Source organism: Lissotriton helveticus, chromosome 6, assembly GCF_964261635.1.
Source record: "Lissotriton helveticus chromosome 6, aLisHel1.1, whole genome shotgun sequence".
NCBI lineage: Eukaryota > Metazoa > Chordata > Amphibia > Caudata > Salamandridae > Lissotriton > Lissotriton helveticus.
In genome coordinates, this window is record NC_136067.1 from 1,683,456,599 (window position 1) to 1,683,482,826 (window position 26,228).

Below are 26,228 nucleotides of genomic sequence, written 5' to 3' on the forward strand. Positions count from 1 at the left end.
ATTCATCATCATCATCAGGCCCATAGGACTTTTCAGATATCACTGGTGGTTTTGAATTCCATTAAAGTTTGCTCTGTGATCTTTGAGTAGTGACATGTTATAGAATGAATACATAGTAAATATAAAATCCAGGTAAATGTGTATTCTAGTAAACTGCTGAATAACAAACAATGAGAAACTTGCTGAAGGTATTCAGTTTCCCCAATAAAGTTGCATTTTAAAAATGAAGTGCTCTTAGAAGTATTAGTTTGATGAAAACAGTGTACTGTTTTTCCCTCTTACTCAGGCTTCATGTTGTTCTCTTGTCTCTCACCATCCATTTTAACTTATCTATTTGGTTCCTTTTCCAGCTGTCTCCTGTGACTTCAATTTCAGCCTCATTGGCCTCTTTTCACTGACTTCCATTCCATTTTTGTTTTATTCTTTTCCACTGTATTGTCTTTGAATATGTTTAAGGTCCTCCCCACCTACATTCATTTTCTGTGTATGTTGAAGGCCACAGTCCCTCACTCTGCCTCTCAGATTTAGCTTGTCTCCATGCAACCCATTTTCCAAGGGCCAAATGAAGTCAGTGGAGGTGGTAACAGACTTAGCATGAGTTAGGAAGGAAAAAGAAGCCAAATTTGTTGTAAGATTTGATGCAATATGATCGAGGTTTTCTTCGGGCTCTGAGAGGACTGAAGGCAGTGAGCACATAGATCTGTGGCCATGCATGGTGTGGGGGTGGCTGCAGGACCTGGCCAGCATCCAGGCCCAACGTTCGACCCCCCCAGTGTGATGAGCCATGTGCAGCAAATGATTGGTAGAAGGGCTCGGTGCCCAAACCCCTGCAGACACGCATGAGTGAATATAATGAGTGTTATTTTAAGTAAGACAGACCTACTGACTTTGTCAAAGGATCCAAAATATAAAACGTGGTCCTATTGGCTTTAATAAGGGTTCAACATATCAAAATAAACAAAACACATATATTTTCTTTGTCAAAAAATGACCAATAATTACAATTAAATGTGTATTTCAATAATTCACAATGTGCAATGTTTAAAAAAAGTGATTGTCAACATGTCCTTGAGTATTTTTTAAAATATTTTTCAAGCGACAAAGTGCAGCCAAGGAACCAACCTCGAGGGGGCTCTGCACTCCATTTGCCGAGCATAGAGCTCCAGCTAGGAATGCTTTCAAAAATAAGGATTTAATGACTCAGGAATCTTACTGTTTTTTGTAATGTTGCTGGGGGGCTGCTGCACTCCCTGCAGCCCCTCACAACATAAAATAAAAGATTGGTGGCACCCTTGCCACTGCCAGGAACACCACCAGACTCCCAAAAATATGTTTTAAAAGCCCTTGCATGGCATTATGTGGCGCTCCTTGCAAGGAGCAGTGAATAGTAAATGAAGGGCTCCTCTTTGAACAGGGGTGTATGATGTTCGCTCACGAGGGCCATAGCTGCAGCACATTTTCTGCCTATCTTGAGGGAAATATACAACCAAATAATGTTGCCTTGGTTGCACTGCCTGTCTTTCTGAGGGCTTTGAAGTGGTAAGGAGTTGACCTGTTATTGTTAGAAAGAAGATCAATCAATGAATACGTAATTTATCTAAATGGGAATCATTACATGGTCACTATCTACTCATAAAATATATTATACCTAAGTCCTTGTTAACCATTGTGGGCCACATCTGGCATATAACATGTTGTCTAATCTCAGACGAACTGAAAGTGAGCAAACACGAAATGGCTCCACAAACTGTTGGGAATTAAAGCGAACCCTAAAGAGGTGGTTTTCCAACTTCTGAAGCACGACTTTATATGGGGTGCCTAACTGCGTTACCAGCTCCTAGGATTGAGGAGGATACCAAAAACCAAGATCTAAAAATGAAGATAAATATATTTGGGGGTAAAACAACAAGGGTATCATTAATAGCACAGCGGCAGCCAGGCACGTCTACTGGGTGTGCAGCAACCCCACCTCTGCTCCTCCTTTTCAGTGGTAGACTGCCTGTCATACCTAGATGAGATGGATGCACATAAGGCTCAAATAAATGTCAGGTGGGATGCCACGTTTTTATTTGGGCCACTTGGCATTTTTTTGTTTTTTACAAAGTTTCACGGCAGGCATGAAAAAAACTAGGTGATGACCCTGAGACACAGGAAAATCCTCTCTGCATTTGAGGGCATTCTTATCAGAAGAAAGTAGCTAGAGAGCGAGAGAAACAGTAAAAACTTAAAGAGTGGGAGCACAAATGAGGGAGGACATATGGAAGCCAGGAGCAGGGAAGGATCATGTGAAATCAAAGTAACGCAAGTTGGGAAGAGGCAATAGAGTAACCAACAGGTATGAACCATGGCAGTAATGAGGGCAACATTCTGCCCTCTAGTAGCAGAATGTTCTAATAGCCATACCGGCTATTAAGGTCCCGTCCCTTGTTAATAAAGTCCCTCGCCATCGGCTCGGGCTTTTAACGCGGGAGCCGGCCTTTAATAGCTGGTATAGCCTGATACGGCGGGCTATAAGGCTTTATTAAATCATGGCAAGGCAGCATTAAACTGAGATCCCGCAACCATGTCGCGATCTAACAAACCTGTGAAAGAGTACACTTCCAGAGGAAGATCCCAGTCAGCAGTTGCCATCCTTTATCCGTTAACTTACCATGATTACCACTATTCTCCCCACCTTTTAATTACACACCATCAACAACAATAGACAAATTGAATCTCTTGCTGACCCTCACATGACCTTCGGTGATGTCAACCGCCTACTGAAATGGAAACCAATAGATGGGAGTGCCTGAGTCCACACTCATTTGTATGCATGCCTGTTCAAACATTGCATTGCATCTTCTTTTTGGTGCTCGTACAAGAATGGGATACGAGCTCTAGCCCTAGATGATTGGGTACAACCTTGCACTCCCTGCAATATTTCATAGATAATTAACCTTCTAATACCAGCCACGTCAGTAGGCCTTTAAAGGTGCAGAGACAACAGACAATTGTGCCCCACTCATTTTGGACCCACCACTGTGAATAAAATGACCAGTAAAAGTGCAGTTTTTTAACAGTGCTTAGTAATAGCTACACAAGGGACTGGAGGTATGGGGAGGTATAGTAATATGTCCAGGACAATGTTATCAAATGGACAAGTCAGCCCAAGCCCTGACCTCAGGGGTCTTGGAAACAACTTAGCGCCTGGGGCACATTTCCTCGCTACATGCAGGAGTCCTACACTCAATACCATTAACAGGGCCTTGTTCATTACTCCCTTTGGTAAAAGGCCTGCTGAATCAATGCTGTCCTTAACTCTGACGTGCATGCAGTACACAGTGCAGGGTTGTAGAAACATATGGACGCTGTGGGATCATTGGAACTTGAGTGAAATTCTGATGCTCAACAGAAACACAGAGTACTGAGAAAGACTCACCTCTTCCACCAGCTGCAGCATCCGACGTGTACTTTCCAGTGACTGAAAAAGAAAATGTGTGAAAAATATTAAGCCAAGGGCATGAAGGAGATTTATAAAAGACAATACTGGTCACAGCGGTGCACAACACTAACAATAAAGGGGGCAAACTATCCAGCATGCAACACATACCATATTGTGAGACCCACTACAATGATTTTCACTTGTTGGGTGCATATGAAAACTAAACTGGGTAAGGCAGTTTGGGAAGTGACATTATCACAGTAAACGAGCTGAGTCATCACTTGTACCTTTTATAAGGTTGTCGATGAATCTCAAACCCATCAGTACTATAATAAACAATAAACTCCTATAAACAGCAGAGTTACCTTTTTCTATTTATTTAAATGGTGAACCTGTATTCTCGACACACAGGAACAAGTTAGCACAGTTTGGTATCACTGGCTTAAACATTTGGGGGCATATTCAGAAGGGAATGGCGAAGCGTGGCGTTAAGCAAACATTGCTAGTGCCACGCTCAGCCATTCTGAAAACGCAGGGATGCGCCGTATGCACAAAGCAACACACATAGAAACAGCAAAAATGAGGAGAAATTAAGCCTTTATCCTCTTTTCGCCATGTTAAGACCAGGTTTTCTCTGATCTTAATGTTGGCATTGCCTCCTATTTACGCCACCCTTGTCAATAGGGGGCAATATCACAAACAAAGGGTGTTGAGGCCGCACGCCCACCACAACACCCATTGCACGCCCCTTTCACGCTAAGTGTAGTGTGAAAAGGGGCCTTATTTACCAAGCGGCACTAATCCAAGTTAAATTGCTTAATGCTGCCTTGTAAATAAGGCAAAGGGTATATCGCCACAGGAACGTCATAAAAAATTATGTTCCTGTGGCGATAAGGGCTTGTAAATATGCCCCTTGGTATCATGCTATGAAGCTGTTAAATTTCTACCAGGCACATTTAAATCTGGTAGATCTTTGTGAAATTCTGAGTTACTCTGCGACCAAGCAAAAGGGCAGAGAAGTATTCAAGTCTAGAAAATCCACTGTAAAAGGCTTGTGCACAACTCTGTCACACTGATTAACATTAGTTTTCATCAGAAGGCAAACTATGTGTACTTTTCTGGTTTCTTCTAGTTTTTGGAAGGGTTTTACTTGTGCTGGTGTTTTGACAGATACGTCTGAGATAGTCTTTTATGATTTTTCTTCAAAGTCATTTGACCATATTTGAAATTGCAACACTGGAATGAGAGGAGCTCCATAAAAGCTCCATTTAAAGAAAATGGAGTACCAAAGGACCAATCATGGCTGATAGGGGCCTTTAGTTCCAAAATCCAATGCTTATTTATCTTTTTCTCCGTGCTTCATTTAAAGGTTCTGCCCTCAATCGTTAGAATATTCTAATAACATTTTTGCACTTATGTCGTGGCCTGCGTCCATCGTTGAAGACACTCTCCCTTGATATAGGCCTTCTAGACTACTACCTTAGGGCAGGGTCCTTAAAGACCAGTGTAGGCCTCAACCACGAGTTGTAATGTTATAATAAATGTTTGTTAACTTCAATATATAAACACAGTTTTGATCTTCCCCAATATTAATACCACAGGCATATTCTTCAATGAAACCTAAGCAAACATCCCTCCAGATATTATGTGGACATTCTTTTCAGGCTGTCATGCTGTTGGGATATATGTATGAGTGATATATGTAAATGAAGGCCATCATGTGCCATTTGTTGACATTCCCCTCACCTCATCAGTCATCTGGTCAGCACGTCGCTGCATATCCTCCAGCTCATTGCGCATATCTGCATCTTCTGCCATGGCGGCTGCTTGTGCATTTACAGGAGATTCCAATTAAGGGTGTGTTGGTGCTCACTATGTACAAATCTGGAAAATATGAGAAAAAGATGCAGAGTTAAAAAAGATGCAGTCAAAATGAATAGAATATTCAGTCATCTTTATTTGCATGGATTTACTATCATTCTATGGCCTAACAAATTGGAAATACCGCAAATCACAAAAGTACAAAAATACACATGAGGATATAGTCAGTCAACAAGCTTTATTCGAATTCAGTAAAAAATTCATAAAAGCGTACAAGATAAAAAACACAATAAAAGCAAACATCGATTAAATCTATTACAAGGACACTACATATACAGAATTAACAAAGTTATCAACAGTTCATTATACTAATAAAATCATTTTTACAATTCGACAAAAGCAGACCCTAGCAGCTTAGTTACAGGGCATAGTCATATCGTTTTCAATTGAGTCGGTCGCTAGAAAATAGGGTATATTTGCAATTTTATAATGACACATTTAAAAATAAAACAGACGAGAGCCCTTCTGTAAACAGATTTAACAAGTCAGGGGACCAGGTCTAAGCCTTTAGAATAATTATAGGCGGGTAGTATGTGCTTACCAAATCCAGGACCACTCCTACCCATACCAAGGTTAATTTATTTGTATGATTTTGCAGGGGGCAGATATGTAGTACTGGGGTAAAAGTCAAACAGTTCCCATGTTCCAATTGGGCCATCGCCCGTTTGTGGCTGCCAACTTCGGAGATGTTGGATAACTCGAAAGTCCCTAAAGTTGACCAAAACCAGGTCTCCCCGTATGTCCTTGGGGGTAGATCCCAACCACCCTACCCTTCTAACATTTAGAATCGTTCCATCAATATTGGGTGGTAGGGGTCTATTCTTTGTCAGCCAGAAAGACACCTTATTTAGCAGATTTGCCGGTCTTTCAGTTTTACTGTTAATAAGCTCTGGCACGCCCGACAGGATACACACGAATGGAGCTGCCTCCGGCGGTAGGTCTATGTGCTTAGCCCTTCTTTGCGTGTTATCATGGTTGTTGGACTTCCCCTCTTTCGGTGTAAGTGGTTTGATCTGCCTTTCTCTAGGTGCAGGTTTCTGAGTTATTGGGGGGTTTGAAATAGCTAATGTTTTAGATGTTTTGAGGGCAGGTGCGTGAGTTAGTGTGATATTTCTTTATACATGGAGGATGGGAATGTCAGCAGTAATTAGGGTCTCATCTTGATTATTACCTTCTATTCGTTTTGTGAGTGTTAGGTTTGCCCTGGTGATTTCCTCTATGGAGCAGAGCCTTTCCCCTATTGCCTCAATTCTTTTTTCCAGTGGGGAAATTAAGGACCTGATCAGAAGTTCAATCTGGGCCAATAGGTCAGGTGGTATAATAATTGCGGGCAACTCCAGATTTGAACATACCTCTGGTGTTTTTAGGGTGTTGTTAATCGCCGGAGAGGGACTTTGGTACAATCTTTGTTTTTTTACTGATCTTCCCCTCTGTTTGGGGCCTTTGCGCTTTCTGTTAGGATAGGGTACCTGAGCATTTACTGGCAGTTGTATAGTATCATTAGATGTTAATAGAGGGGGAGAACCAAGATGGCTTGAGTTTAGTTGAGGTGTGGTAATAGACTGAGGGCTAGAAATTTTCGTTGCATGTGCAGAAGCATTTGTTAGGTCATTCCCATTATCAACATTGGTGTACCCGGTTTTACAAAGCATATTTAGTTCCTCCAATAAAGAAAAATTTTGAGTTTGGTCTGATAACACCATAGCTGAATGGATACTGGATGTAAGATCTGTGGGGAGAATTTTTTCTGCTCTTTCTATGACGGACTCGATTGTCGATGTGGTCCTGATTAGGTAGTTATCCAATGTCCCCTTCCGCTGCCCCTCCTGGAGGGTCTTATTTAGGTAAAGACCTTTGTCAGTCATGATTTGGATAGCTTTTCTAAAGATATATATATGATAAAACAATGACAAGGGACTGAGAAAAAGCAAACGTGCACTAATGATCTGGCCACTGGAAGGTTAAAGACTAGTTCAGTGAAGGATACCGAAAAATGGCAGTCACTTTGATGGAGTTAGTTAGTTCATGTTACCTCCCTTTTCCAGTGAGCAAAGGGCGAAGATCGAAAGGGGGTGACCCGTCCCGTCCTCCTCAGACCTCTGAGGGCCACAGAGGGCCCGGGCTTTGCCCGGCGCGCGTCCCGCGACGCGGAGGAAGCCTCCTCTTTTTCAGCGCCTCCGGGCGCGCAGAACCAGGAAGTAGGAAGTGACCCGCTCGGCCTGCTGGGAGCTGTAGTTCTCCTCCCCGGCGGCCGTGCAGGTGGATGACAACGGCGGCGGGGGGAACAGCAGCGTGTGGGCCCCAGCAGCGGCGTGTGGCGTGTGGCAGGTAAGACTGTCCCGAAATGGCCCTCCGCTCCTCAGTGGGAGCCTCCTCTTTTTCAGCGCCTCCGGGCGCGCAGAACCAGGAAGTAGGAAGTGACCCGCTCGGCCTGCTGGGAGCTGTAGTTCTCCTCCCCGGTGGCCGTGCAGGTGGATGACAACGGCGGCGGGGGGAACAGCAGCGTGTGGGCCCCAGCAGCGGCGTGTGGCGTGTGGCAGGTAAGACTGTCCCGAAATGGCCCCCCGCTCCTCAGTGGGAGCCTCCTCTTTTTCAGCGCCTCCGGGCGTGCAGAACCAGGAAGTAGGAAGTGACCCACTCGGCCTGCTGGGAGCTGTAGTTCTCCTACCCGGCGGCCGTGCAGGTGGATGACAACGGCGGCGGGGGGAACAGCAGCGTGTGGGCCCCAGCAGCGGCGTGTGGCGTGTGGCGTGTGGCAGGTAAGACTGTCCCGAAATGGCCCCCCATGAGGATATAGTCTTTGGTACCCGTACCGAATATCCCCATTCAACTGTGCAGGCATCAGTCCTAGGGCAAACGAGCCATTCATGCCCACTATTAGTGCTACAAATAGTCTCAAATAAGTTACAGAACATCACTGGTTAATTCCCAGGCAGTTCAATTATTTTAAACTTAAATTAATTACCTGCATTTTTACAGAAGTGTGTTAGAAAAAGTATTTACTTATAGTTTCCAAGCATACATGTTTTGTGCCTAACTGGGTGGGCTGCTACTTTCCATTCATTCTTCCACTATTTTGAATTCATTTTGACTTCTTAGGTAATATTGGTTGTTGGATACTTACTGACACACTGTATGCACGTGACTGCCACGTGGTGAAATCTCTGCCAACCATGGTCTCCCTCATCCAACCCCCTCATTTATATGTTCTGGCTGCTCTTTCATCTCATTGCTGCATTGGTTTGTTTTACTAAGTGAGTTGGTATCCAAACTAAGCAGGATGGGGCAGACCGTGACCTGGATTTTGAGGCCCGCTTTTGCGTTTTTTGTTTGTTTTTACCGGGGGGATGCTTAATCCTACTCTTGTTTTTCAATTTGCGCCTAATTATCTCCTTTGGTTTTTTTGTGGTTTTTTTACCTCCCTGCCTGCATCTCCCACAGTGTGTTAGTCCGGGTGCAGTGCAGGCAGTAAAACGTCTGTCAGTGAGAAGGCAGAGGCATTAAGACCTCTTACTGTTATTGGTAACATTGTGGGAACCACAATCTGCTCTTTCTAACCCCACTGATGATATCATTAGAAAACAATTCACATATTGTTTTGGGTCTGCTTATAGACGGGAAATAGCCATTATATTGCGTGCGTTGCAAAGCATGCAATTACAATGCAGTTGTTACAACGACCGCATTGTTACATCGCAGTACATTATAATGCAAGTCGTTACATCGACTTGCTGTAGGGGCGCGTTAACCTAAGGAATAGTATAATTTACTATTCCAATACCTTCCCTATTGTTGCGCACACTGGAGTTGGAATAGTAAATTATACTATTCCTAAGTCCAGCGCGCCCCCTACAGCGAGTCGATGTAACTACTTGCGTTGTAATGTACTGCGAAGTAACAACGCGGTCGTTGTAAGCACCGCGCTGTAAACGCCTGCGATGTAAGGTCCTTTATTCATTACATGCAGCTGCCAGAGGTCATGCCTACATAACAAACAACAGTAGAACAAACTACACCAAGAAGAGCTTTTGATCACCCTCATTCAGCTATGGCTTGCCTGCGTGAGCTCCTTCCAGCCATTGCATTGCTGATGTGTCCATCCAGTTTTGGCTCAGCATGCACCATTTGACAGAAGTTTATATTTTCCCCATGACTTTTTTGTGCTGGTGATTGTCTAAGGAAAGAGTCTATTTGCAGACTTCCATGCTGTGTTCATGGGCCAGCTGTTGGTTTCAGATATCCTCATATGACAGAATATATGTGGGGCTAGTAGAGTAGGGTTGAGGTAGAAGCAAACTTCTGATGGAGGCACATGCAGCAGCTGTCATGTGTGTATGCTGTCTCAGCATCAGAAGCATATGGGGAGTGTCATGCATTTTCTGCTCCTCCCTGTGAACCTTTGGCACAATGCACCACATCTGCTTGGATCTATTAGCAGTGAAGAGCAGCTCAGGGGCCCAATTTAAGCACAGAAGAAGGATGTCTACTCTTACTAATGAACACATGCGCCCCCCTCCCCCCAAGAGACTGTCAGCCCATCTCTGAGAAGGAGAAGTGCACACCAGGAGAACTGCAATTCCGATGGCTGCAAGTCACTGCACTGATGGGATTTTAGCCCTTTCCAGGAATCATGACACATACTGATGAGGAAGAGTTGTGCAGAAGGCCTCAAGGAATGGGCCCTTCCTCCCCAATATCGCACTGTGTGAATGCATTGCTTCTCTCCATTGATGTCTGAGGCAAATCTTGCCACTGAGTGGTGTCCTTGCAGGAATGAATCATTGCAGTGAGATTACAATATCACTCCACAGAAAAAGTCATCAATCAATGAAGAGGTAATTTCAGTAACAAGCTGGACCTATCAGCCTTGCCAAGGCTCCTTCATTTAGCTCAGGATTTCCACTTCATTTCATATTTGTACTTAAAACCAAGATGGTGAAGAGGTGATTCATGATTTTTCTTAATCATCAACTTCACGAGAACAGTTTAAAACAACATCTCGTGCTATGCATTTATGATTGAGCTGTTAAAAGCCAGACAGCTTCTATGCTTTATCTCCTTATTGTTGAAGCTCAAAGGTGTGCTGGAGGGACAGTTTCCTTAAGGGTTTCAGCAGTCTCTCAGGTGCTCCCTCCATTGAAAAGGCTGCTTCACATTTAAGTAGGGAAAATAATCCATGATTACCCCACCTCCTTCTGTCTTTTCTAGCCCTCAACAACCACCTCTCCCTTTCTCAACCCCTGCACCAACCACTTCTTCCCTTTATTCTTTGTAATTCACTCCACACACATCACTCTACCCTGATCTACCTGGTCCCATGTCAAACGTATCCCTTCATCCTCTTCTACATTCCACCTATCTCTACGCTCTCCCACACTCTAACTATCCCCACCGCTCCATCCATGGCCACTCAATCTGTCTGCTACTTCAGCTGCCTCGTGTACCACATCCTGTACTCAGGCTCGGACTGGGACAGAAAATAGGCCTGGGCACCAAGTTATAAGTGCTCCCGATCAGCAAATCAGGTAGCTAACAAAGTAGCCTACATTTGCAAATCAGGGTAATTTCCAACTTGCAAAGACAAGCTGTATAAGTGTTTTGCAAGGTATGGGAGACTGTGAGCATTTTTTGATTGTACAAAACAATATCAGTGATAATATAAGAGAAATTAACCGTAAACACCGGCAGACCAGATCATAAAGCAAGACCACAAACAGCTAAATAACAACCCCTAGATTGATCTGTGGGACCAGCCCTCCCAGCACTGCCAGATTATATTGTAGCCCCGTCCGATACCCACATCTATCTATTTATCCACACCTCACCTCTCCCAAACTGCACTTATGTAGCAATCCTTTCCTCCCAGTCCACCTTTTTCCACTGCACGCCTCTCTCTTCATTTTCATCACTGCACCTCAATCATTTACCATCTTCCTCTGAATTTCTGCCCAACCTCTGCTCTGCGTCTCTACATCTCTACCTCATCCCACCTCTCACCCACTCCAACTCGACCTCCGACACCTCTAGCTCATTCTACCTCGACCCACTCTGCTTCAAATCACACCTCATTTACCCACTCCAACTCTCATCCTTTCCCCATCCCACGTATGTCCAATCCATTTCTTCCCAGTCCGTTCTTCTTACTACAAACCTCTCCCTCTCTTCTTTTCCCTCAGTGCATCTCACGCATTGCATGTCTCGCTGTGTATCTCTGTTCTGCTCCTCCTCTCTGCCTCTCCCCCTCTATCTCACTCCAACTCGCACCTGTTTACCTCTCCATATTACACTACTCACACGCTCCAGATCAAACTATGTAACTCAACCGTCACCCACTCCAACTCTACCTACTCCACTTCCAGCCCACTCTACCCCCACTTCACTTTGACTCACTCCACCTCCACCTTACCAACTCTCAACTCTTCCTCCCTCCACACTGCACTATTCACCAACTCCAAATGTACCAAGCAGCTACATTCCACCTATGCTGTACTGCACATGTAGGCCAGACCACCTGTCTTGCATGCCAGTTCTTTCCCACTGCAAATGCCCTCCAACCCCCACTCCACCTCTCCGCATTTCTCCTCTCACTATTCCCATTTTCTACCAAACATAAATCTAGCTCATTCATCAAAACAGAGATGTCACATGGATTAGCGAGGTTTGCCCTATTTTACTGCAAAGCGGTGGCGCTGTCGTATGCAGCGGTCCCTTTATCCAGGCAATCCTAAATCTCCTTCGCCCAAACCCCTCCCCACGGCTGTCTCTCATCTGGATTACAGTGACAGATGAATCCTACTACTGTGAGAAATGCAATTTATTAGTGTTACAGAAGTCAAAGAAATAAGGCATCCGTGGGATTATGGAGGCTGAGAACCTTTAAGACCCAGGTCCGTCCCAGAGAAATATGCTCAGTAATGAAAAACATGCTGTACATTTTTAGACGATTGGAAACAGCCACATTCACATTTTTGACAGTTTTAATACTTTCACTTTGATATATTAGCTTTCAAACCAGAGCATACCACTGAACCCCCACTGAGGACCTTAATCTCGTTTGCAAGAGAGGGTACCACCCTGCACGGTTCGGATTTTAAGTGGGTGCGGGAATGGCTTTGATGAAACCCAATATTTTACATGCAAATTTTCCAGCATCTTAATGTGAATGTTAAAGAGCCCTGAATCAAAGAACTGCACGAAGAAGTGGGCCTGGTAATTCTGGGCCCTGCATGTTTTTCCCAAATCTGCACCCGGTGACTCGCGAAGGATTTAAATATTTATTTTTATTTATTTATAAAGTTTTCTATAGCGCTAGCTAGACCTGTGGGTATCAGAGCGCTTTACATACACAAAGGAAAAGAACAAGAATTGCATAACATCTCTGTACATGAGGATGCATAAAGACAAAAGAAGAGACATAATACTTATGTATCCAATGAGGGGAGAAGGACGCAGTGGCTGACACAGTCAGAAAACCACCATCCTTGAAGGTCAAAGTGAGTGGGAAGTCTACTAGGTTATTGATGCCTGGGATGGTTGCCTTGGTCGGTAAAGTATTGGTTGAGAAGAAAGAGTTTCAGGTCCTTTTTGAGGCAAGAGAAGGAGGGGTTGCATCTGAGGTCGATCGGGAGTGCGTTCCACATCCTGGGTACGTTGCCAGAGAAGGACTGATATTGGGTTGCTTTCTTTTTCAGTTTCGGAGAGATGAGCAGAAGTGAGTTGGTGCTTCTCAGAGTTCTGGATTCCCCTGCCTTCTACTAGTTTGCTGTTTAGGTAGTTTGGGGATTGGGTGTAGGATTGCAACTGGGTTGGTGAATCTGGCCAATATCAATAACTAGTAGGTCAGCCACACTCCTCTCCACTTACTAACCAAGTTGTATGAGCTCCTAAGATGCCTTTCTCATAAATGGAGCCTTTCTCATGAATGCAGAGTCATTATTCGTCCACAAATATAGCTTTCATTATTAGAGGGTTTAATATGTGCCTGTTGATATTATGAATCCAGTGTTGGTTTGAATACCGGTGGGTGCAGGCAAATTCAGGCGTGATATCATGCAAACGATTTCAGTTATATTAAAAAAAATGAATGAAATATTAGATTTATTTCATCTCCTGCTTGCTGTACCAAGGGGCAGCAGGAAAGGCCAACAGTTAGCACCCTGTGGTTGCGACGGGATGTCTCTCTGTAAGTTCTATGATGTCCCCCGGAAATATTTTTTAATTCCTGTTTTTAAAAAAGATGAATTTTATACAGGCTCGGCCAGCTCTTTTGTTTCTCCAGCTATCGAGGGAAGACTGCGTCCCTTTTATTGTTGGTTTTCTAAAGTCTGCAATCAAGTCGAGGGTCAGCTATGATTAATTGTTTTTATATTTATGTCCTGATTTTAAAATCTGTAAATAACAAATGTGAGTATAATCATTATGTAGTAGGGCTGCTAACGATTACATGTTCCCCGTTTTTAAATGATGCATTAATGATTACATTTGTACTATAGGGCTGTGTTTTAGTATACTTTTATGGTTTTTAATTGTGAAAAACCGAATAAAGTTTATTTTTGATTGATTGATTGATGGATTGAATGGAACATTCAATAACATTTAAAGGATTAAAAAGATCGGTTCACATTGATCATCGCACTTTGCCGGGGAAATTATTTTATTGGACCAGAAATTACCTTGACCTGTTGACTGACGGATGCTCTGGGAACCCAATCTCTCACAGCTCTGCTCGATGGAACATTGGAAAAGAGGTGCTGCCGCTCGAAATGTCAACCAATCACAGCTGAACAGCTGCGGAAAATCTATGACGCTTTTTTGTTGCAAACAGATAGCACTGAAAGTGTATGCTGTGTGTTGTTTGGTCGGTCTAATGGGCGAAACTGACGATATTGATTGACAGGACTGTGGTGGGCGTTCGATCTGGTAGTGAGGCGAGTATGGGTCAAGGGGTGGACAGTTTAAAATGGATGTTTTCGGGTTCAATAAAGTTACACTCATGAGACAGACTCGGGATCGAATCACTTCGAATTGCCATGTTAAAAGGGCAAGCCCTTTACCTTGCAGCTGAGTCACGGAAGGGTTGTGCTCGTGTGTTGGCTGCGGAAACAACTCTGCTTAACGTGATTTTGCGCGTTTCTCAATGTTGCATATCGTTTTAAAAAGGTAAATACATGCATGTATGTGGTATATATTAAAAAAAAGTAGTTCACCTCATCAGCGTTAGAAACTCAACACAATTAAAACAAACAATTAGAATTTAGATTATTTCATAGTGCTATCAAATCACAAATACTTTATTCGATGTTCACCAAGTAAAAAAATCATAAAAGCAGTACATAGTAAACAAATTACACATTATAAATATACACAATAAATAGTTATAAAAAACAGCATTAAATCCTAGTATGGTGGTAAATCGATAATTAATAAATTCATAATAGATTCCGTGATTTTACGATGCTTTTTAAAAACATTGACATAGTGCTAATACATAGGGGGTTTCCTAATTGTTGGAGATGTAAATAAGCTGGCCTACATTGCCTCCAAGCCCCGTCTCTAAGATAAGATTTCAACCATCTCGCCCGTTCTTTTTTATACAGTTTGCAAAAGAGTACCAAATGGAAGGTAGACTGAATAGATATGTTGTCACATGGGCATAGGGCCAGAGTTCTTTTCCAGTCATTTTTCTCCGGATATGAGACCAGGCGGTGAAATATATTGAACCTGAATCTAATTAGGACAAAACGCTCAAATCCCAAAATGGACAGAGTTAGATAGGGTTGCATTTTGAGGGTAATCAACAGTGGCTGATGTTCAAGAACAGTTCTTTTGCTGACTTCATTCCCAAACCTTAAGGTATTAAAATGGTCCATGCACAGATTTTTTAAGTTTTTTTTAGGAATTTTCACAATTAATTCCGGTTTATCATACCATTCTGGCTTGTCAATGTCCGTCAGGGCTTTCCTCACATACTCAAGCCATTTGATTCTTTTTGCGTTGGTTAAATTCTTAACATCCAGAATAATTTCTCGATTGAGAGCCAGTTCTTGCGTTGCCCAAATTCTCCTCCAGAGTAGGATTGGCTGGATTTTAATCAGATCTGTCAAATAGTCCATACCTATTTCTACATGACAATTATAATTTGACATACTTTTCGGAAGGGACAGAAGGTAGCGAAAAAAATTGTTTTCAATAATCTGGAGCACCGTCACATCATGATATCCCCATATCCCTGCCCCATACAGGGCGATGCTTCTACATTTGGCCACATATATGTTAAGCATTATACCAGGTTGTTTTCTACCCAATTTACTGGCAAAATGCTTTATCGCCGCAACTGAGCGTTTAAATGCTAACGCTCTGTTTTTTACCTCGGGGCCCCAACCCCCTGTTGCCTCGATTGTGACCCCTAAGTATGGAAATGTTTTTGTGGCTTGTAGTAGGGTGCCTGCCGCCTTAAGTTGTTTACATCTGGCTCCTCCTTTGCCAGAAGCCATCACAAAAGACTTTTTTGCATTCAGGTTGAGGCCCCTCTCTTCCATGTATGTTATATATCTATGCAATACTTTTTGCGCGCCGACCTTTGTTCTTGCCATCAACACAGCGTCATCCGCATACAAAAGGGAGCTGATCTGCGTATTCCCGGCCTTGGGAGAGTCAATGTTGCTGGCACCCAGTTCCCTCTCCAAGCTGTTAGTGTAAAGAGAGAAAAGGAATGGGGCCAGCACACACCCTTGCCTCACCCCCTTCCGTATGCGAAAAGACCCTGTGCATTCCCCCCCCAGCCCATACCTTACTCTGGCAGAGGCATTCGAATATAATTGTCTTAGGAAGAGAACTATCGAAGAATCCACTTTCATTTCTTCTAATGTCGACCACAGTTTATCATGTATGACACAATCAAACGCCGACGAAAGGTCGACGAAGATTGCTATCGATTAAGCCGTATTTGCATGACAATGTGGCTTTCTTATGTTTAGATAGTGGCTAATGATTCACCTTGTCGCCTCCTCATAACAGGCAGCGCCATAAGGCAAGGATTCGTTTTGCTCTACAATTATATTAAGTCACTGAGTGTATTTCCCAGGTCGTTTAGGCCAGTCACGTGCTTGATGTACTAAACCCTGCCATCATAATTATGGAATCGAAGGATACTGTGGAAGTTATGTCTAGGAAAAAAAAAGGGGAATTGTGTTTTGTATTTTAGATCGCATTTATTAATATTTTAACATGATGTGAACTTTTTAAATCGGATGTGTGAATGTTTTATCGTTCTAATTCTTTGATCTCATGTATATTTATCGGTTTTGTTTAACATTTTTTAAGACTGCGCAAATGACGGATTTCTTATACTTTGATGGTTCGAACAAAACCAAACAAAGTTTATTATTGAGTGATTTTAAACAGGAAATATCTGAACTGTCAATATGATAAATGTTCGTTAAGTGGGTTAAATATTTAAGCATGCCCCCTCCCCAATTTCTTCGCTAACAGGGGCTCACGGAGGAGGGAGGAAGTGGGGGTTAGAGTGGGAGCTAAGAGAGGTGAAGGGGCACAGACTGCAGCTTCTGGCTATGCCTTTTTGGGGCCTGCATTGCAACCCCCAGTCTCGGCAGTCATAAAGGCATCAGCAGGAATAGAGGGCAGTTTCTACATCTTGCCCAGCCCCTCCACCATCAGGAGGCTTCAGAGGGGTGAAAGGTAGGAACAGGGGCCAACCCTGTTATTGGATTTCTGCTGACTCCTTGCGTTTTGATGACCTGACCTCCATTCAGGGGCGGCAGAGGTCAACGTCTCCCTCGAGGATGCCCTGCACCGTTGGACGGTGGGTGCTCAGGTCCTCTCTGGCCTCCATCTTGTCTGTGTTGCATCTTCAATTGAAGTGAAGTGGCCTCACACTAGATCTTCCTTTACAGTGACATGCTGACAGGAAAGGGGTTGTAAAGAATTGAAAGTAGAGAAGGAACTTGCTTAGTAGAGGGTGGTGGATGCAAAAATCCGAGCAACTTAATCAGCTGAATAGTGACTCTTTGTACGTGGCAATGTGGTCAGTTACTGGATGTTTTGAAAAATACTTAGTTGCTTTCATTGCTTCGATAGTGTAACTTTTCACAACTTTGCCTCCCTGGGTTCTACTCTCGCAAGTTGTTAGTGTGGACAGCAAGTAGCCATCCAAGGTTGGAATGCCCAGCCTCCACGCCATGGGTTACATATCCTATTTATATCAGACCCTATATCTTAGTATGTCCACATTATTGTCCCCAAGAGACAAACGTTGAGGGCACCTCATGCTTGAACATGTACAAATACCCAAAGGGTGCTACTGGACGCGAAGACTGTCTGATTCATCATATATCAGCTGAGTTGATGAGCTATGGTATACATATTCACACTTTGCTATTTAGTTGGCCAGTTTCAGGGTTTCTAACAGCTGACACTATCCTTATCTTTTTGGTTGTGAAGATATTCCACAGGCCATCACTTTCAATAATGGGCCAGGAACACTAGCATGATTCAAAGGCACATATTTTTTAAATATACATGAAATGGGCTTCAGTTCCACCCACACGAATGTTTTCCTCTCAGCTCATGCTAATGACAGTTTGATGTGTCACTCCACAGCATTTGGAGTGCTTGCATTGCAATGCACGAGGGACTATTTTACAGCTCAAAAGCACAGAGAATTATGGCACATTGCATTTTTTATCTCATATATATCATAGATGGAATGCACAGAGAAAGCAATCATTTTTGTTTTGTTTATTCACTCAGGGCTCAAAATGCAAGCTAGAACTACTGGCTTTGTCAATACTTACTTCATGTTTTAAGAATTGGGAAACACAGAGAGAAGTTTTAAGTTGACCGCATATTAAAAACGTTTTTTTTAAGAAAAGACCACCAACCTTGCAATAACATTTTTTAAACCACTTCTAGTCCTTGTACTTTGAATGAGTAATACAACTTGGTCAGCGGTGGGAAAGTATTCTGACAGCAGACCCAGTGTGGTGTTTCAATTGCAAGAGAAAATGTAATTAAAAGAAGATGTTCACCCTGTAGAGGTTCATTGTTAGGATATCTGGTTTTTTTTAAAAATGTGTCAATACAAAAAAGCTTGAAGGTGGCCCTGGGACATGATAATCTTCTCATAATCATTTGATTCAATATTGGTCCTCAATTTCAATTACAACAGTGGAGTTGAGCAGAACAGGTGTGCTATATCCCTGTAGCCATCTCCGACTTCATACTCCTGTTGCATGCCCCCGTCCAGCGATTAAAGGATTGGAGCTGAAAGAGGCCTTGGCTCATACTGATTCCAGCCCAAACATTAAACTCAGTGAAAGCAGCAAGCAAGGCATGCCGCCTTCCCCCATCTGCAGCATAACACAAAATGATGACGTACCTTGCAAAATATGTGAAGGGGTATATTAAAATGGAGACATTCAGGATTTTATTCATTTTTATATCCAATCTTTATTAGGAATGTTCAAAAATCAGATATTTGACTTCACAATTTTACAAATTTTCTTTATACAAGTTCACCAGTTGTTGGCTACGTTATGTAAAGATTGCGGGTAAAATTGCCAATAAAAGCGTATTTTGCTGCAGAAAAAACCTTAAAACCGATTTTCTTTTTTCCTGAGAACTATGTATCAGGAAGGGAAGTCTTTTGTAGAACAAATCTCTCACCAAATTTTTTTTGCATGAAATTTTACTAACAGATGAAGTTTTGCAAAGGTTTCAAAATATTCTACTTCTTCATAAAGTTGCTCTCCTTTGCAAAATGTTGACGCTGTCTTATAAATGTACACAATCTTAGACTGGATCTGCAGATGGTGCAGAGAATAAATATCAGTTTCTTTGAAATCAAGGTTTATCAGAGCTACTCTGCATTTCAGATGTTAGTTAGTTTATTTGTGTGTGTGAGCCAGCGCTCTATCCCAAAAGCTATCCATATTACAGGAGATGCAACAGAATCTTTGCTTTCTTGTACTACTTTACAAGCCACAGACTGTCTCCTTCGTACATTTAAAGCATCAATCTGAACAGATCAAGGTTGCCTGCTCCTTCACTAAACCTTTTCCTATCCTACAAGCAGTCCACCTTAGCATCTGCTCATTTCAATCTATGACTTGAACTCCTAAGCGGCATCATTATGGACTCAGGCATATTTTACCACCAATATGTGGACAACGCTCAACTCTACTTGAAGATCTCCTGCCCTAATGATATTTCCCTTCTGGCTGAGCATTCAATCCTGAGTGACAGCCCACAACCCATTCCCTTCTCATCTCACCACACGTCTCTTCTACCACAATACAAATGGCCTGGCGCCACTTGAACTATTCCCAAGCTTTCTGTTTCTCGACTATGACATCAAAAAATATTTTGACACTATTTCTAATTGAACCGCACCCACCCTCTCTCAGCTCAACCATTATTTATAAGATATTTTTTAACACCAACTTTGGGGTGGCTATTGTCACACTTGAATTTATTCACTACTATAGACTAGACCCATTTTGACATATTTTGGCATTGGTCGCAGACTCAAGTACGTATTTCTACAACAGTTCAAATTATTTTTCGTTTGTGGATATGAAGGTCACTAGTATTGGTAATTCAGTTTGCTTTTCATTGAAATGTTCCCAGATAATTCTGATTAGCAGAGCATTGTTTGATTGGTTCTTTTTGCCAGATTTTTTGTGCTTTTAGACACTTATATTATTTCAATTAACCACCAAAGACTTGTTTTACAGTTGATAGGGCAATGTTAGCTTCTTCGGAATCAGGCACAAGGGTGAGCTTCACAAAGACCATGCATAAATGTTGCAATAGCATCAAAACACAATCACGTGGCCACAACCACTCCTGGAACTGGTCTAAAAGTGGTGTCTGTAGTCATTCCCTATTTCTTCACACCGTCACGTTACTTTGTCCACTGCACTGTACAGTTTGGCCCAGGTATTTACCTTTTCGGTGAGGAACCATGTTTATCTGTTTGGTTGCTACTGTTTTCTGCATGCAGTCATATTACAAAGGTACCACTGTCTATTTCTCAGCCATATCAGTTTCAGCCTTCTATTTCTAATCCATGCTGCACACAAGGCCTCTAGTTGGGAGCCATTATTTGCTTGGCTCATTTACATTTTTCCAAAGGTGGTAATTAAATAGCTCAAAGACGATGAGTATATTTGCAAAAATGCCATTCTCTTGACCTGATTGAGTATATTTCAATTCATAATTAAATTTCCCCAAAAACATTCTTTTGGACATTCCATATTTGTAATTGTCTCATCAGCATTTTTCTCTCTTCAAAGTTAGTATATGTGTGCATCTAAGTCTTACCGCATAGCATCACCATAATATGGCCATCAATGTGCTCTTTGCTTGAAATACAATTATATTTTATGTTGTTATGTTCTTCTTTCACTGTCCAGTGCAGAAGTAAAATGCCTGTTCAACTATGCTTGCTTCTGTTACTAGAATGATTGCACAATGGTAACCAGGAATACACTTAGTTTACTGGATTAGCCATCGATATAATACATCACTTTTACCTCAAATCGAATGACAAATATTATTCGGTTTTCAGTATTATTGCACTTTGGCTACATTATCAAAAGGCCTAAAATGTGTCTGGGAAGCCATCTCTATTCGGCCTGACACAGAGGAGACTTGTTCTGCCACCTCGACTGAGTTCCTCAGGTGAAGGAGAGGTTTACATCTCTCTGTTGACCCAGCCTGCTGGTCAACCTTATGCTGCATACCTCCAGGCCAGCAATCACTTGTGAAAGGTGCAAATGAGCCGTGAATGAAACACAGATTAAGTGGATCGTTGAAAGTGTGAGAGTGGATATGACTTTGGGACTGGGTAGGTGGAGTGAATCTGAGTTGGTATGGTGATAACATAATCGTTTCTTTATGTGGAAGGGTTATTTGTTTTTATGGTTATAATGTATTAGACTATATATTGTTACATGTTCCTTGTTAAGCTTAGTTTAAGTTGTAAGTTTTGTATTGTGTTACAAACCTGTTGTAACCTAGGTTATCCTCCCATAAATACGGATTTCACCCATGTGCAATCACAGCAGATGTAATGTCTGTTATTGTATATTATGTTGTTTTATGCAAGAAAACATACTTAACTTAGAAAAGTAAGAGTGGCAGATAGATTACAATTTCTTGGAAATAGGAGTTGTACTGTAGCCACTGTTCACATCCTGTCAACTCTCTGATTTACCTTTAGCTTTTCAGGAAATGCCATTGTTTTTATTTTATAGATTGACAACTCTTTTAATGTTTGGTGTACTTTTTTTGTTGCCCATATAGATGTTTTTATTATTATGAAATTGGGTTATGTGGCTTACTATTTTTTAACATGTATAGTGTACACAAACACACTGAGGGGGGCATTTATTAATACGCCAATTCACATCATTGTTAAATGACAATCAAAGGATATCAACTTCCTGTAATGATCGGTTTGGAAATGTAGGTTGGTTGATGCTCGTGTACATTGAAGTAAGTTTGATTTTTAAATCCAACATAACTTGTGACCAAACAGTGACATATATCCTATTTTCACACCCAGAATAACTTGGGGGCTGTTGAAAGTTGTTAACTATATGGACTCAATATGACTTTTAGTGTGTTTGTTTTTGGTAGACGTCATTTGAAAATGACAGGGTGTGGGGTCTCCAACCTGGGATTCAGTATGGTTCTGATGATGATAGTTATAAACCATTGACACTGGTGCCCACCAGTGTTCATCAACATGATCCACATGCTCAGCACAGGTGCACTAATGCCACTTTTCGAAGTTCTCCAATGATTATCTGCTGTTCACAAACATTTACAGACATATAAAGTACATTCACGTCCGCAGTGGGCACTTAGCTATTTGTTAAAAGCTCCAAAATGACTCGTCCAAAATTCAGCTAGAAAAAGCAGCAAATGATACAAAGGCCACAGTTGCGGGACAATTTTGTGTAATATTGTACAGTGATCTTTGAGTTGCGCATGACAAAACTGGCCTATGAGGAACCCCATCTTATTTGGAAAATTGGCCTGTTCTAAATAACCCTTTGTATAGCTTTTGACTTCTTTGGTACGTTTGCAGCACATTTGCCATGATAATGAGATAGACAACAAATTCAAATCCCCCCAAGAATGGTGCAAATTGGTCAGGGGGCAAAGTTATCTTAAGATGAATATGAGAATTCCCAAGTAGTGAGGTTTAAAACTTGACTGCAGGAGATCATCTACACTTCTGTAATAAATCATGTGTAAAGCTATATGTTTGCTATGCAGGATATATGTATCAACACATTCTACACTCAGACATTTTTGTGACGACTTCTGCTCATCCTCTCTTCCTTCTATTGGATCTGACTCAGGACACCTTAGTTTAAGTTAAATATAGCTACCTATGTTATAGATTTTTAAAACCACTTACGCAGGCCCGATATGAATTAACATAAAACATTCTGGGCCTTGCAATGCCAGTAACATTCTCGAAGTAGCAGGTGACTGTGGTATTGAAAGCCGTTCACTGTTAAAACTGAACAAATCAGCAGAGCGAGAGACTAATGGACTCGGGGAATCTGCAGAGATGCGACGGGTTATTTATTCCATGATTTGTGTAAATGAGAAGCCCGCATTGATTATCGGGCAGTAGATATCCATTAACAAGGCTTAGTCAGCATTGCTGAGAAGAGCTCTAGGCCATGAACAAATTACAACAGTAATGGTTTTAAAGGCAAAGATGCTCTAGGTATTTTGCCTTTGGCATGCAGAAGGGCAAAAACTCGAGGGGCCTCATTAGGAGTGGCCTCTTAATTCCGATGGGGCCGCAGTTATCGGCCCCATCGGAATTTGAGATTCGTGTGAAGACTGCGGATCTGTTTATTTTCCCTCAAAGATGTGAAAATGACGAGAGAAATGAAGAATTAACAAGAGTACCGGGACCAGAATTACTAATTCCTTAATAATTCCTAATTCTGCAACCTGAATTACCGGGAAGGGGAAAACCAGAGATTTCTAAAAAATACCACCAAAAATAAATAAATCATGCACATCACGACGTGTTTCAAACATTCAGGCCTAACAAGCATGTATATAGATAATTTGAATAATGTCTAGGGATGGCTAGATCCGTGACATGCCTTATCAAACTGGGGAAGTCAATCATGCTTTACAAGTGCCCGGAGCCCTGATATTGCTGCATTCTGCATTCACAGGTGCACACAAATTTAGACATCCTGAGAAAATATTAGAAGAAAGTTATCTAAAAATCCCATCTGATCTCACCTTCTAGGGTATCTAGATGCTGGATCTGCTGTGCACCCTTCTTAATCACTGTTTTATTAAGACCATGGTACACACCTTTATTGCCCTCTGCAAGCGAAGGTGGTTTGGGAATCTGCTCATCACATTCACATATTGCTCACCTGCTGCCCAATTAGATCGCCCATTTACCTCCACATTACCGCACCCTACTTACACCCTCATTATCAGCGGCCTTGATAACCTCTACGATGGAATTACCATTGAAGGGCCCGTCAGAATTATCGGGCAACTGATAATGAGGGTCTATGTCTCTTGGTCAACCCTTGTTGCCCCACAACTCTTGCTCTCTTTGTCGTCAATGGACCTTTTGCGGCTGCTTTCCTAACCAGCACTTTTAGATTTTGCCCTTTCCACGCATGGGGTTTGCATTTTACTGTAACCTTCTTCATAAAGTGAGACTACTCATAGGCTGGAGTATAAGCAGGGGCGGTGGGTGACATTTGAAAGTGGTGGGGCGCAAAGTGATTTGCGTACAGCACCGTAGCAATCGAGCGCAGCGACCGAGCCCGAACCCCAAAAGGGGGGTTTCGGGGGGTTACCCCCCCCGAAAATTTTGAAAAAAAAGAAGAAAAATCGTGCATTTTCAAGCAAATTTGAGAAAGCAGGAAGGTTAATAAAGCAATTGTGAAAGTGCAGTTATTACATTAATACCACCTTAGCGCTGGGAGCTGCAAAACAGCCTTTACTCACGCGATGGGTCTCAGACACGACCCTGACTATTCAGGGACTGGTTTCACAAAATGTGAGATCTACTGGGGTTGGAAAAACTGACAGCAATAGGGACACATATGCTGCCATCCTTAGACAAGACATGGAAGCCTTGTCTCCGCTATCTCTTATACAAATTTCAAGTCCTACGCTTGACCCCCACTGATCGAGATCATTCTTAGATGGGAGCGAATGACTAAACAAACCAAGCTCCTATTCCCCCATACCTCCATAACATTATTTTGTGGTCCTACTTAGTCCGCCAGTTGCCACCACACCACTTCCCCTTCCTTTTCCCCCTCCTCCCTCCTCCTGCCTTTTCCTGTTCTCCACTATTTTCTTTCCCATCCCAGTGATGTCCCACTGACCAATGGTTGTAGGTTGGAATTTGTGGTATTTATTGACTGTATTTTAATAAAGAAGAGTTTAAACCTAAAAGGAGCGTGGGGACTCTTTGTGCCTGCGTCCTTCACAAGCATGTGCCCTGGTCAAGAATGTGTTATCATTGTTGGGTGTGTAAACTTTTCACTCAGTCAGTGGTAAGACAAGGCAAGTGGAAACACCCCTAAGACGGCACATGTGCTGTATCTTCCAGAAACTTTTATCTTACTTAGTAGCCACCCATTCTTTGCCATTGGATTGCTTCATTGTCACTCTAATTTGCTCGCTTCTTATATGTCAGCTTTCATAGGCATACTTACTCTTTCTTGTGTTTTCACTCCACTCAGGCATGGTAGCATTAGATGTGTGCTTGCACTGCGCATTTTTTTATACACTAATGTTTTTGTTTTGTTTAAGCACTCTTTGTGAGTGTGCATTTTTCAGCTGTTTCCTTTGTGTACTACTCCCCCCTCTGTGTTCTTCCCCAATCCCGCCTGCCAACCTCCTGCTGTCCATTTTCTGGTCCCAGCACCCCCACTCTCACCCTCGGTTGTCTGTCTGCTTGGCCTCAGCCCCTGCTGACCACCCACTGGCACTGTTGTCTGTCTGCTTGTCCCCAGCTCCTGCTGACCACCCACTGTTGTCTGTCTGCTTGGCCCTAGCCCCTCTTAACCACCCTCCATTGTCTGTCCGCTTGCCCACACCCCATCCTCCCACCATCTGTTCTCCATTCACTTGCCTCAGTTATTCCCTCCCATCCTCTCTTATCCCTGTGCTTGGTTACGCTCCTCCCTCTACGCTCCATTGTCTGTCTGCTTAACCCAGCCCCTCCTGCACATCCTCCATTTTCCATGTGCTCCGCTACCCACGTCCATGCGCCATGCCTCTACCTCCCACCATGTTGCAATAACAAAAGGTCTATGACACAGCCAACGCTGCCCGCATCATTGAACTTTTTTCCATTCCTCCCCACCTGCATCCTTTTCTTCCATGTTGCCTCCTGCCCTCCATCCATCTGTTGCCTCCTACTCACTCCCCCGTGTTGCATCGGGGGAGCAATAAATAAAGATCCCTATTATGTGGCTAGCACGTGCCACAACATAGCACTTTTACTATGAATTACTTTTTGCCATGCTGCACAACAGACGCGCTGCTGTACAACATGGCTACTAAACTGTGACAAAGCCTGTTAGAGTCTGCATCTGCAGACAGTAAAATGACTGGCAAATAGTGTGGAGCTCACAGGAAGAGGTGGAGAACTGCGGCATTACAGTGCCGTGGCAAGGCAACCTGCACCTCCATTGAACATACACAGAATGGCCGAAGCAACGGGGCATTTGAGCCAGAGTTTCAAGTCCGCATTCAACCAATCATAATTGGTACTTGGTTTTACACTATTACATTCCAATCAGGGAGCCATACAAGACATTAGGGCTGTTCTGCATGTCGGGTCAGCCATTATTCCTACAACAAGTAATATACCGCAATCCTG

At 42.6% G+C, this 26,228-nt stretch overlaps 1 protein-coding gene across 2 annotated transcripts in view; it reads right to left on the minus strand.

The window, feature by feature from the left end:
- LOC144763695 (synaptosomal-associated protein 25) overlaps window positions 1-26,228 on the minus strand; it is a 251,144-nt gene that overhangs the window by 133,726 nt on the left and 91,190 nt on the right. For both annotated transcript variants that reach the window (XM_078649531.1, XM_078649532.1), the window contains exons 2-3: window positions 5,168-5,305; window positions 3,419-3,460 (exon numbers count right to left, since the gene is read on the minus strand). In XM_078649531.1, coding sequence (XP_078505657.1) covers window positions 3,419-3,460; window positions 5,168-5,239 — 114 coding nt within the window. In that variant the 5' untranslated portion in view covers window positions 5,240-5,305. The remainder of the gene's footprint in view (window positions 1-3,418; window positions 3,461-5,167; window positions 5,306-26,228) is intronic.